Below are 12,642 nucleotides of genomic sequence, written 5' to 3'. Positions count from 1 at the left end.
TGTGAGGATAAAATGAAGGGAAATTGAGATCAAGTGTTACTGAATCAGACGCCCCGTGGCGCAGAGTGGTCAGCTGCAGTACTGCAGTCCAAGCTCGGCTCATGACCTGAGCTCGATCCCGACGGAAGTTGGTTTCAGGTAGCCGGCTCAAGGTTGACTCAGCCTTCCATCCTTCCGAGGTCTGTAAAATGAGTACCCAGCTTGCTGGGGGTAAAGGGAAGATGACTGGGGAAGGCACTGGCAAACCACCCCATAAAACAAAGTCTGCCTAGGAAACGTCGGGATGTGACGTCACCCCATGGATCAGGAACGACCTGGTGCTTGCGCAGGGGACCTTTGCCTTTTTAATACTGAATCACTCCTCCCTCCCAGTGATAACAGCAGAGGGGCCCACTGTGCCCACCTGTGGCAGAGGGGCAGGAGGAGGGGCACTTCTGTTGCCTCCTCCCAGCAGGGCAGCAGAGGTCTTCAACGAGGAGGGATGTAGAAGGTGGGCAGGCGCCCTCTCTGTTCAGGCTTCCTGAGACGTTGGTGTAGAGATAATGCCAGGTGGACAGATTAAGGCAATCGCTGCTAATATACATTGAGAAAGCAGAACAGCAGGCAGAGGGTGGGACTGTCTGGGCAGCCCCCACTTCCCCCTGTAAGCCGGGCTTTGGACCTGGGATCAGCCCAGAGCCCCCTGAGCCTGGGGGTGTATGATCTGGGAAGGAGGGCCAAAGCCCTCCTGGGGCACAGAGGTCCTCAGCCAGTGCATCTTTCTAGTATAATAACTGAGGCTTCCTGGGGCAGCCCAAATAGATACTTTTAGTGCCAGAACCATTGTTTGGACTGGGCACCTAGGAATGTCACCTTGCAAGTCTCTGTCCCCAAGGGGGATGATAAAAGGTGGTCCGGAGCTTGTTTGGGGGGAGCATCTCCCCCGGTTTCTTAACCTCCATTTCTCCAAGGTCGCCCCACTTCGGAGCAGCTACTGCAAAGACCAGGCTTTGGACCAGGGAACAGCAGAGGTCACCTTGTGCTGCAGAGCCCCCTGGATGTGGGGGTGGATGATTTGTGGCGGCCCAAAGCTTCTTTGGGGGTGCAGAGCTTTTGACGTATCGCTACTATTTGTGCCTGGATTCGAAATCAGGAACTGGGAATCAACTTCGGCCTGGTCTGATTATTGGCATTCGGAGCGGCCAGCTGCCTCCGTCAGCCTCTCTGCCTGCAAATCCTTCCCGCACTCGAGTTCTTCTCCCTCTGCAGAGCGGGAGAGAAGAGGGAAGCTTCCCATTAATCTCCCGGAACGTGCTCTGAGTGTGCAGCAGCCCAGACAAATGGCCTGGCGGGCTGGGCTGGCAGGGAAATCTGCAGCAGAGGGGTTGCTTTGAGAGGGTGGTGGGTGCTTCAGGAGGGGTCTGAGCAGGATGGTCCCAGAGTCCGCCTTGATGCGTTCTGGGCTTTTTGGACCAGATAGGGCTTGACACCCCCCCAGCAATAAAATCCCCAAAGAAATGTTAAGAGAGCTCTCCAAAAGGAATGTGGAGCAAAGCAGCCTGTCACCAAACAGCCTGTGTCCCCCACCCCCCACCCCGGCCTTGTCTCTTGACCGACTGGGGCACCTAAGGCCAAAGGAGGATTGCCCAGGTACTATCCTGGCATCTGAGTGTGAGACCTGAGGGCAAGAAGGGCTGAGCTGGCAGGCCAGTTGCAGAACTGCCCATCCCGCTCCCAGGAAATGGAGCTGTTGTGCTTCCCCCAGAGTGGGGAGGGCCAGGCCGGGCAGTGGGCAAGCCCTGGACTGGCCGGTGTTCTGCTCAGGCCAGGCTGGGCTTTGGGGCTCCTGGAGGTCTGAACCTTCTTCCGAGTCAGGACTGCGGAAGGTGGGCTCTGGCGGTGGGGTGTGGCAAGGAAGTAGGTTCCAGGTGCCTCTGAGGGCCACTGGATGGCCCGGGCCGTGGGGTCCGGAATGGGCGCGTTGCCCTGCCTCCTGCATCTGGGGACAACTTGACCCCCATGAAGAGGCAGGTGTGGCCCCTGCCCCCGGTTGCCTCCGAGGTAGCCTTTGCAGCAGGTAGCCCATCTTTCTTCCCTCCCCCACAGGCCTGGGTTAGGCAGCATGGAAATAAATCTCTTGGTGTGGAACGAGGGGTATAAATATCCCAGGAGTGATGTGATCTTTCCAGCTGCTATTAATAGGCCCCCAGAGACTCAGCCAGCCGTGTGGTGGCTGACACTTAAAGGGACAGTTCCCCCTTCCCTGCCAGGCTGCCAGGAGACCCCTTGTCTGCATCCCGTGCTTGGGGAAGAGCCATCTTCAAGGGCCGGGCCAGGACTGGGAGCTGGAGGCAGGCCGGCCAGGCTCAGGGTGGGGGGTAGCTGTGGGCCAGCAGTCACAGCTCCACCCCAACCGAGGCTAATCTGGTGAACTGGATTTGCTTCCCCGCTCCTACACACAAAGCCAGCTGGGTAACCCTGGGCTAGTCACGCTCTCTCAGCCCCACCTACCTCATAGGGTGTCTTGTGGGGAGGAGAATGGAAGGTGATTGTAAGCCGGTTTGAGTCTCCCTTAAGTGGCAGAGAAAGTCGGCCTATAAAAACCAACTCTTCTCCTCCTCCTCCCTGTCTCTAGGGGCAGCCTCTGCTTTCTGCCATCAGGCATGGCTGGGCCAGGTGGTTCAGACACCCCTCTGGTGCGGTGCTAAGGGCGTTGGTGGGAGGGAGGCAGCCCTAGAGGCTGTGGCCTGGGGGCATGGAAATGGCCAACGCCCAGCCTTCCTGACCGGCCAGCACATTGCAGGGGGGGCAGAACGGCAGAAGGCGTCGTGCCTGTTTCAGGGCCCCCGCTCTGCTTGAGGGAGACGCTGCCGGAGAGCTGGAGATCCTGGGTGCTGCTGGCTGGGGGGGGGGGTCGGTCGGGGGCGTGACTTCCTGTTTGTGGGCCTGGTCGGGCTGAGCGATGTGCCCAGGCCAGTGACCCTAGGCGCCCTCCCCCTGGCCTTCCAAGTGCAGCTCTTCTCTCCCAAAGCAGCCCCTGCCATGCCTAGGGTGGGGCGTGGCCTGTCCCTCCTCCCCTTCCACGGATGGGGGGGGGGTTTCCGCTAGAGGCTGGCTTGGCAGTTCGGCTGTTTTTGCAGCACCTCTTGGGCAAATGCCATGAATTTATTTATTGGTTGGTTGGTTTGAAACATTAGTACTCTCCTTTTCCGTCCCCAAAAGTTGATTTGAGTGCCTTTCGGTATCTACGTGAAACCGCTGGGGGGAGGCTCCTTCTGCAGCCATTTCCTTCACTTTCCTCTCTCCTCCCCCCGTCCCTGGAATGCATCTGTTGCATTCCATGGCACTAGGGCTGCCTGGCATGGTGGCACTGCCCCATCACTGATGGCACTCTGTCAGCATGTGTGCCTTGCCTTTCCTCCAAAGAGCTCCAGGTGGGTGTGTGGTTCTCCCCTCCTCTGCTGTGTCCTCCCAGTGGCTGGCCCCAGGGCGCCAGAGGAGGGATTAGAACCCAAGGCTGCCCTGGTCCTCAACCAGCAAGTGGGCTGTGTTGGGGCAGGAGGGGCCCATCCTCGGCAGGCGTGTCTGTCTCCTGGGCAGGGTAGCCACATGGGCCAAGCCTCCAGGGCTCCTGCGAGGCAGGAGCGGGGAAGAGCCAGCGCCTTCCTACGGGTGGGCGCCCAAAGGCACTCCGGGCCCTTTTAGAGTATCCATCTAGGGAGTGTTTCAATAGACCCAGCTCGTGGAGGGGCAGCTGAATCGCTTGGCCCTCCTCGGAGTCCCTCTGTCAGCCTTTCTGTATGCTGGCGTTGCCCGGCCACCCCACTCTGTGGAGTGCCGCGTGGGCACCTCCGTTGGCACTGGTTTCTGACTGGGCGTGCCCTTCTTGCTGCCTACACTGTCTGTCCTGATCTCCAGCTTAGCTTGGCTGCAGCCTTCCAGGTGGGCACAGAATGATCTGGCCCCATTCAGGAAGGGGCTCCAGATGTCCCACCAAGTAGCTGTAGAGACGAGGTTCTCTTCCTTCCCAGCGTGTGCTGATCTTGCCATCACAGGGGGCTGGCAAATGTAGCGGCTTCAGCTTGAGGGGGGGGGAGAGACTCATCTTGGGGGAAACCACACCCTGCCCACCCCCATGCTGCTGGCCAACCCTCTTCCTTTTCTTGCCCCTGCCACAGGAAGACATCGCGGAGACTGGAAGCTTCCTCCGGTCTTAGCCAATCAAATGCACCCGGACAGTAAACTGACCCATCATGGAAAGACAGGCAACACAAGCGCCCAGGCCCAGCACCACCATGTGAGCCAAGGCCCCGCCTGCAACCTGGGTGCGAAGGGCGGCGGGGCAGGGAACCATGGCGGCCAAGCGGGCCAGCCCCCTCCCAGCAACGCTGGGCTGAAACCCACCCCGGCCCCCATCCCCGTCTTCGGGGCCTTGAAGGGCAAAGTGAAGCGCGAGCGCAGCGTGTCAGTGGACTCGGGAGAGCGGCGAGAAGCCCGTGCCGCCTCCCTGGACAAGGAGCTGAAAGGTGAGGGGGGTTCGGGCAGGGCAGGGCGGGGCTCTGGGGGAGGGAGGGGGTCTTGCCTGGCGAGGGGCTTCAGGCTCTTCTTTCCCTTGCAGGGGAAGTGGCTCCCCGGAGCAAGCGGCGCTGTGTGCTGGAGAGGAAGCAGCCCTACAGTGGGGATGAGTGGTGCTCCGGCCCCGACAGCGAGGACGAGGACAAGGCGCTCGGCGGCTCCCACCGTGAGTGCAGCCGTGTGTGGGGGTGCCTAGGGGCATTGCGCCGGGGTCGCTGGGGCACTGCTGGAGGTAGTTGGGGGCACGAGTCCCGCCCTTGGCCTGCCAGACCCCCTGGGACCTCTGTCGCCCAGGGTCCAGAGTCCTCGGCCCCTCCAAGTCTTGCTCTTTGCTGCCGTCAGGTTTCTGAGCCCGGTTTGTGGGTTTTCAAGGCAAGGAGAGAAAGCAAAAGTCCAGGCAAGGGAGGACGGGGACGGCTTTTGGGTCTCAGCCTCCTCCATCTTAGGCTAGGACAGTGGAGTTTCAGGTGCTGACGCTGTGCCCTCCACGGGCTTTGTGGGCTGCCATGGCATCTCTGTCTCCCCTTTCTGCCTTGAAGGCACCCGGTGCAGACACGGTGAGGGTCCTGTTAGAAGCAAATGCAGCAAACTCAGCCACGCAACCGTAAGAAGCGGATTCCGTCACTGCAACACAATTAAAAGTGCAGCTAAAGGAGATGGGTTTTATGTGTCGCCTCCAAGATGTTTGTGTAGGTGCCCAGATGAAGCGGAGTGGCTGTGGGGGGGGGGGAGGTTCCATAATTGGAGTGGCGATACTGAGAACGCCCCCTCCCTCCACCATGGAAGTCGGAGATGGGCCTCCAAGAGAGCTCTGCTCGCCCGTCCAGCCCTGGGGCCAAGAGACCACCTGCCACTTCCGGCAGCTCTTTTCACACAACAGCCGTGTGCTCGCTTTGGATGGAGGCATGAGGAGAGCGCCACTTTCCACAATCCACTTGTATTCTCTGGTGATGCCCACCAGCTCCTCCCTATTCTTGGCAGAAAGTGAATCCTCTCCGCTGGGAGATCTCAGCTGGGGTACCCGTTCCTTCCATGTTCATTTTAAAGGGCTTTTTTCCCTTTTGCAAGCGCAGCCTCTGGAGAGCCTGGCTTGGGGAGGGGGGGGGGAGGAGAACCCTTTCCTCTCCTGCTGCTTTCTCTGTGGGAAAACCGCCCACCTCCTTAAGCTGCTTTTACTCCTGCTGAGGGGGACTTCCAAGGAGCTGTATTTCCCCCCAGTGTGGGCAGCACTCCTGCGTGTGCCCGCTCTTGGAGGAAGCCTGGGGCGAACCCTTACCCCCCACCTCTCCCATGTCACTCGTTTGTTTTCTGCCACTCTGATTTTACCTCCCCCCCCCCCAGCCTTGCTCTTCTCCTGCCAAACCTCATGGTTGTTGTCTTGCACTTTCTGGGAAGAGCCCCTCCTTTCTAACTGGAGCCAACCTTTCCAAGCTGGGTTGGGGGTGGGAGGACAGCCTGTGTTAAACAGTGACCGCAGCGAAATCCATTGCTCCCAGATGAGGGGGGGGTGTCTCCCCATGTTTTTGCACAAGTCTGAGCAGGATATGCCATTTTAGGACGTGGTGGTTGCTTAAATGGTTGGTGGGTTTGACCCCTCCCGGACCCCTCCCTACTCTGAAAACAGGCGTATTCCCTAACTGGGGTGGAAGGTCTCTGCCCTCCCCTTGTTGCCCAATGCCGCCAGCGGCAGTGGGAGGGGGCCCGTTGTGTGCTGCCACCTGCTGGATAATCTGAGAAAAAGCAAAGCGGCGGGAATGAGGCCGGGTGGGCCACCGTGCAGCAGCCCCCTCCCCATTCTGCGCCCAGAATCTAGCTCTGCCGGGGGGGGCTTCAGCTTCACGTGGGGAGGGGGGGCTACGATTGCCTGCGCCCGCTCAGCACCGAAGCCCCTCCTGCTGTCTCTCTTCCCCACAGATTGTAATGTGGTAGAGTCGGCGATGACGGCCGCCTCGCAGCTGGGCCCAGGATCCAATCCACTGCCAGCCCTGAGCGAGAGCAATGCCTCCGGCACCCCCCACAGCGCGGCCCCCGGCCTGCGGTCCGAGGTCGGGAGTGGCGTCGGGAAGCAGCCGCTGCAGGTTGTCTATGTCTTCACCACGCACCTGGCCAACACGTGAGTGCGATGTATGGGCCCTGGGGGGGCTGGGCGCTCAGCCCCCGACCTCTGCTGTGCCTGGAGCTGGTCTCTCTTCTGCAGCTCTCCTCTGATATGCTGGCTGCTGAGCTGCCGTGAGGAGTGGGGGTCCCTGTGGGGTGTCATGGGGGTGGGACCAAAGAGGGTCTTCTCCCCTAGGGCTTTCCCACTCCCCCCCCAGGCCCTGTCATTTCTGTCGATCTATTTCAGGGCTTGTCTGGGGGCTGGGGTGCCTTCCCGTGCCGCGCTTGGCCTCCTCCCCTCACTCCCCGGGGGGGCGTGTGTGGGCCCCAGCTCACACCCCTGGCCGGGCCCTCCCGGTGCCTGCCTGATGGTTGCCTCTGTCTTTGCAGGGCTGCGGAGGCTGTGCTTCAGGGCCGAGCAGACTCCATTCTGGGCTACCACCAGCAGCACGTGCCCCGGGCCAAGCTGGACCAGGTATGAGACGGGCGGGGAGGCAGGGGGGGAGAACAGGGGGCTTTTCTGATGAACCGCTGAGGACGTACTTTATAACCTTCCCCCTCCCTGAAGATCCAAAGTGGCTTCCATTGCCCTCCTCTCTTTTATCCTTACAACAGCCCTGTGAGGTTCGTGAGGCTGAGAGGGTGTGGCTGCCCAGGGTCACCCAGCAAGCTTCCAGGGCAGAGGTGGGCCTCTTAGATCCTGGTTGGGCACTCTAACCCGTGCGCCACGCTGGCTCCCTGGGCCGTGGCGTGAGAGAGCTGCACCACAAGCAAGGGGCTGTCTGGATGGGGGAGCTATAATGTGACCCCCCCTTCCCCCCCTCGCAGGTCCCTGCCTCCAAGATGCCAGCAGTTCCTGAGCCGCTGCCGATGAGCCCGTCTCCCGCCAGCACCCCGCAGTCTCAGACGGCTGTGCCACCAAGCAGCCAAGCCCAGGGCCAGCCTCCGCCTCCTGCACCGCCATCCCAGCCGGCAGCCCCCAACCCGCTGGCTCTCGGCCAAGGACCGCTGCCTTCCGCAAGCGCCCTCCCTCCGGAAGGAGCGGCTGATGACGCCCGCCGGGACCTCACTCCCAACTCGGTGGGCAACGGTGGCGGCACGGCCCACGGCAGCACCCACCCCAGCACCCCCACCGCCCCCGGCTCCCTGCCAGCCAACGCTGCAGAGGGACTGCTGGGAGAAGGAGCCATGGCCGGGGGGCCCTCTGCCGGGAATGGCCCCCGCCACCCTCTGAACACGGAAGTCCTCTCCAAGGAGCAGCTGGAGCACCGGGAACGCTCGCTGCAGACTCTGCGGGACATCGAGCGCCTGCTCCTGCGCAGCAGCGAGGCGGAGCCCTTCCTGAAGGGAGCTGCAGGGCCGGCCGAAGGGGGCCTTCTCCCCGGCCAGGCCCCCCCGCCGCCAGCCCCTCCCCCCAGCTCTGGCCTGAAGAAGTATGAAGAGCCCCTGCAGTCCATGATCTCGCAGACGCAGAGCCTGGGGGCCCCCGGCTTGGAGCAGGAGGGGCCGCCAGTGCCCCCAGGGGTGGACATGGGCCAGCAGATGAGCATGATGATGCAGCGGCTGGGCCAGGACAGCCTGACGCCGGAGCAGGTGGCGTGGCGCAAACTTCAGGAGGAGTACTACGAGGAGAAGCGCCGCAAGGAGGAGCAGGTCGGCATGCACGGGGGCCGGCCCCTGCAGGAGATGATGCTGCCGCAGCCCATGGGCGGCATGGTGCTGCGGGGGCCTCCCCCGCCCTACCACAGCAAGCCCGGGGAGCAGTGGCTGCTGCGGGGCGTGCCCGTGGACATGCAGGACCCCATGCAGATGCGGCCCCCCTTCGCCGGGCCACGTTTCCCTGGCAACCAGATGCAGAGGGGCTTTGGTGGGATGCAGAACGTGCCCCCCCTCGAGCCCCTGGGCCCCATGAGTGCCATGCAGCGTCCGGTGAGGCCTGGCATGACCTGGAACGAGGAAATGCCCATGGGTGGCCCTGGGAACTTTGCTCCTGGGAACCTGCCTTACCCGCCGGGGCAGGGGGAGGCTGAGCGCTTCCTGACTCCCCGGGCACGCGAAGAGATGCTGCGGCAGCAGCTGCTGGAGAAGCGGCAGGGCGGGATGCAGCGGCCGCTTGGTGTGGAGATGGAGCGCATGATGCAGGCCCATCGGCAGGTGGACCCCGCCCTCTTTGCCAGCGAGGCTCTGGGCCTGGAGTTTGGGGGCGCGCGGGCGGTGTTGAGCCCTCCGCTTCGAGACATGGAGCCCGCCTTGGGGCCTGGCAACCTCAACATGAACATGAACGTCAACATGAACATGAACTTAAACGTGCAGATGGCCCCACAGCAGCAGCAGCAGATGCTGATGTCCCAGAAGATGCGTGGGCCGGAGCTGGTGCCCCCAGAGGACGTCGCCCGGGCACGGGCCCCCAGTGGCAACGGAGCCATGATGGGGGGCCCCCACAAGATGCTGATGGGCTCGCCATTCCCCGGTCAAGGGCAGCAGGGCTTCTCTTCAGCCGGGCAGGGCCCGTACCCTGCTGTGTCACAGGAGATGGGGAGCGCGCCAGAGATGTTTGGGACCATGGGCAGCACCACCCGGCTCAGCCACATCCCCCTGCCCCCAACCACCCATGCCCCGTCCACAAACATGCCCCAAGCCCCCACACGGGGCCTCGGCCGCCGCCCTTCAGACCTGGCCCTCAACATGGGGCAAATGAACTCTCCCAGCGTGGGTCGCCTCAAGTCCCCGACCATCAGCCAAGTGCATTCTCCACTGGGCACCTCCCCTTCTGCGAACCTCAAGTCCCCCCAGACGCCCTCTGCTATGGCCAGCCTGCCATCCGCCAGCGCCCCCAGTGGGCCTCTCAAGTCCCCCCAGGTGCTCAGCTCAGTGCTCAACGTCCGCTCCCCGACCAGCTCTCCCGGCCACCTCAAGTCACCATCTATGGCTGCCTCTTCTCCAGGGTGGGTGCCCTCCCCCAAAAATGCCCTCTCCAGCCCTGGCATCGGCCAGGGCAAGCCGGCTATCGGAATGAGCAACTCTGCAACCCTGGGCACCATCGAGCAAGGTAAAGGGCACCGGCCTGCTCCCCCGTGTGGCAGCACCAGGGTGTTGAGAGGGAAAGGGAGGGCCCCAACCAGGAATTTGTGTCGAAGTCCTCTCAGCCCTTCTTTTAATCAGTCTGCGTGCCTGGCTGGGTTGGGTGGGGGGAGGTCTCCTTCGAGCTGCATGGCCCCCCTTTCCTGTGGGGTCAGCTGTGCTTGGCAGCCTCAGCCCAGGCAGGGCTCCCCAGGGAACAGCTGCTGCCACTCGGCCGCTTGCTGTTGCAGGGGCCGTGCCCCCCCCAGCCTTGGAGCAGCTCTTCTGCTCCCCCCGGCAACCCCTCTGGTCCTGTGAAACTCACCCTGCCTTTTCCTTCCTCTGCAGATCCACCCCCATCCCAGAATCCCCTGTCACTCATGATGAGCCAGATGTCCAAGTACGCCATGCCCAGTTCCACCCCCCTCTACCACAACGCCATCAAGACCATCGCCACCTCCGACGACGAGCTGATGCCTGACCGGCCGATGCTGCCGCCAGGAGTCATGGCAGGTAGGTCATGGCGGCCGGGGTGGGGGTGGGGGGCGGTGAACCGGCAGGACATCGAAGCCCTGCTCAAGGGCCTCCTCTGGACTCCTGTCTGCCCCGGGCAGCTGTGCTGAGCCTCCCGCCTCAGGGGCCGGGGGCCATCTGTGCCCGGGCATCTCCTCTTGCCTTGAGTTCTGCTCCCCGGGGCCACAAGCACTTCCAGCGCAGATGGGCTTTCCTTGGGGGGGTAGGGGGTGGACATCCCCCTCTCCCGTAATTTCTAACTGAGCACAGCTTGCCTCCCCGCCCTGAGGTTTAACTGAAGGCTGAGAATTTAGCATCCCCTCCCACCCAAACTAGCTTTGGGGAGGCGGCTCTCTAATGCTGCAGAGTGGCGGTGGTGATTTTTGAGTGGGGGCAGTTCTTCCCATTCCAGGACAGCGGGAGGAGGCATCGGGGGGGGGGGGGCTGGCCAGAATGAAGCATCGGAGGTGCTCGGGGGGGGGGCTGTTCCTGATGCTCCGGAGGCGGCTTGATTGGTGGGCAGGAGGTGTGGTCCCTCTGGAGAGATCTCCTCTGCTGGAGGCCAAGTGCTATCTCTTTTCTCCTGGCAGGCGTGGGAGGCAGCCAGCCCAGCCAGCTGCACATGAACTCTGTGGGGGCCGCCCCAGCTCAGAGCCCCATGGCCGTCAGCCTCCCCGGACAGCAGCCGCTCTCCCACGAGCCTCCGGCGCCCAACATGTCCTCCCCGAGCCCGCTGGGCTCCAACATGCCCATGCACAGCAGCGCCCCACCCCAGGCCCCCTTGCTGCTGCCGCCCGGGGCCCAGGACTCGCTCAATCAGCCGTGCGGCCCCCCAGGCCAGCTGGTGTTCTCCACCCGCCTGCAGCCACCCCCCACCAACGGCGGCAGCCTGCCAGGGCCCGGGGGCCCAGGGGTGCCACAGCAGCACTATGCGCCTGGCATGGGCCTGGCCCCAGAGGAGCTGCCCCCGCCCGGCTCGATGGTTCCGCAGCAGCAGCAGCAGCGTCTGGCCGGCAGGCTGCCCGAGCCCTACCCGCCCGTGCTTCCCGGCGTGGCTTCAGTGCTGAACGACCCGGACCTGAGCGACGTGATCCGCCCCACGCCCACCGGCATTCCCGAGTTCGACCTGTCGCGCATCATCCCATCCGAGAAGCCCAGCAGCACGCTGCAGTACTTCCCGAAGGGCGACGGGCAGCCCCCCAAGGCCCAGCCCCCCTCCAACCTCCATCTCATGAACTTGCAGAACATGATGGTGGAGCAGGCCCCGGCCCGGCCCGGCCCACAAGGCATGCCCACGCGGTCCATGGCCATGTGCCACCCGGGACAGGTGCCCGTGCTGGGCAGGACAGGCCTGGCGCCCCAGCAAGCCATGATGGGGAGCAGCATGCACCAGGGCATGATGTTGCCTCAGCAGAACCTGATGGCCCAGCAGAACTTCTTGCTGATGCAGGCCAAGCAGCGCAGCATGTCCGTGTCGGGCGAGATGTACGCGCCGCCGGGCCACCTGCTCTCCCCGCAGGGCTCCCTCATGGGCCCTCCCCCCCAGCAGAACCTCATGGTCTCCCACCCCATGCGCCAGCGCAGCGTCTCCCTGGACAGCCAAATGAGCTACGGCCCGGGAGCCGGCAGCATGGCCAACCTGCCCTTCTGAGGACACCGAAGGGAGCGCACACCGGCCCAGGCCCTCGGCACAGAGTTTGCTTTGAATCTTTCCTGCGTGTGAAGTCTTTCTTCCTGTCGTTCTGCTTTTTGTGAAAAGAAGCAACCAAAATGTGCAAGAGGGATGGGGAAAGCTGTAAATGGGTGGGGGGGAGCAGCAGCGGAGCGTTGCTGGTTTGAAATTGTTGTATTTCTGTGTTTTAATAGAAGCCCCCAAACCTGTTTTGAATGACACAAAAGACACCACTGATCCAGAGCCAGCTCGCCGTGGACTCGACAGCCGGGCCTTTGCCTCCCTGCCTCTGGCTTGCTGAAGCTGCAGGCGACTCCCCCCCCCCCCCCACATTGGGGCTTCCAAGCCGTGCCCCAGAATAGGTCCCTTGGGTTGCATCTGATGGCGCTCACGGTGCCCCGCAGGCCAGGCATTGTGGGGGAGAGGCGGAGAGTGCCCATCCGCAAGCGGTGCCGCCGTAGGTGGATCAGGGCCTCGGGTGTGCTCTCTTCCTGCCCCAGCATCTCTTTAGAGGATTTTGTTGTCCACGTAGGCCAGAAACAGCCTGAGTTGGATTTTCTGCTCTTCCCACCATCCCAATCTCTCCCCCCAACGTGTGGGATGGGCAGTAATGCCATGGCCATGCCCCCCCATGTTGGTCAGAGGCAGAGCAGGGCTGTACCAGCTTAGAGGGTCCCTGCAGTACTGGCGTCAGGAAGCCTGGCCTTCCTTGGCAGAACTTTGCTCCTTTGAGAAACAAACCAGGT

General features: G+C 62.8%; 1 protein-coding gene across 1 annotated transcript; it reads left to right on the top strand.

The window, feature by feature from the left end:
* Positions 1–4,174: 4,174 nt before the first annotated feature.
* On the top strand, positions 4,175–11,875 carry BCL9L (BCL9 like). Its single transcript, XM_056860451.1, has 7 exons — positions 4,175–4,505; positions 4,598–4,720; positions 6,469–6,667; positions 7,042–7,126; positions 7,480–9,700; positions 10,060–10,224; positions 10,815–11,875. The coding sequence occupies exons 1-7, from the start codon at positions 4,205–4,207 to the stop codon at positions 11,873–11,875; spliced, it is 4,155 nt and encodes a 1,384-aa protein (XP_056716429.1). The 5' UTR covers positions 4,175–4,204.
* Positions 11,876–12,642: the final 767 nt, after the last annotated feature.

Source organism: Euleptes europaea, chromosome 14 (assembly GCF_029931775.1).
Source record: "Euleptes europaea isolate rEulEur1 chromosome 14, rEulEur1.hap1, whole genome shotgun sequence".
Classification (NCBI taxonomy): Eukaryota; Metazoa; Chordata; class Lepidosauria; order Squamata; family Sphaerodactylidae; genus Euleptes; species Euleptes europaea.
Note: the sequence above shows the minus strand (reverse complement) of the source record. Positions and strands in the feature narration are given on the sequence as shown.

Bases quoted from the DNA above. Each gene is read 5' to 3' on its own strand.
- BCL9L (XM_056860451.1), top strand. From the start codon at position 4,205: ATGCACCCGGACAGTAAACTGACCCATCATGGAAAGACAGGCAACACA. The intron at 6,668-7,041 runs GTGAGTGCGATG...CTGTCTTTGCAG, and splicing joins ACCACGCACCTGGCCAACAC to GGCTGCGGAGGCTGTGCTTC. The intron at 10,225-10,814 runs GTAGGTCATGGC...TTCTCCTGGCAG, and splicing joins GCCGCCAGGAGTCATGGCAG to GCGTGGGAGGCAGCCAGCCC.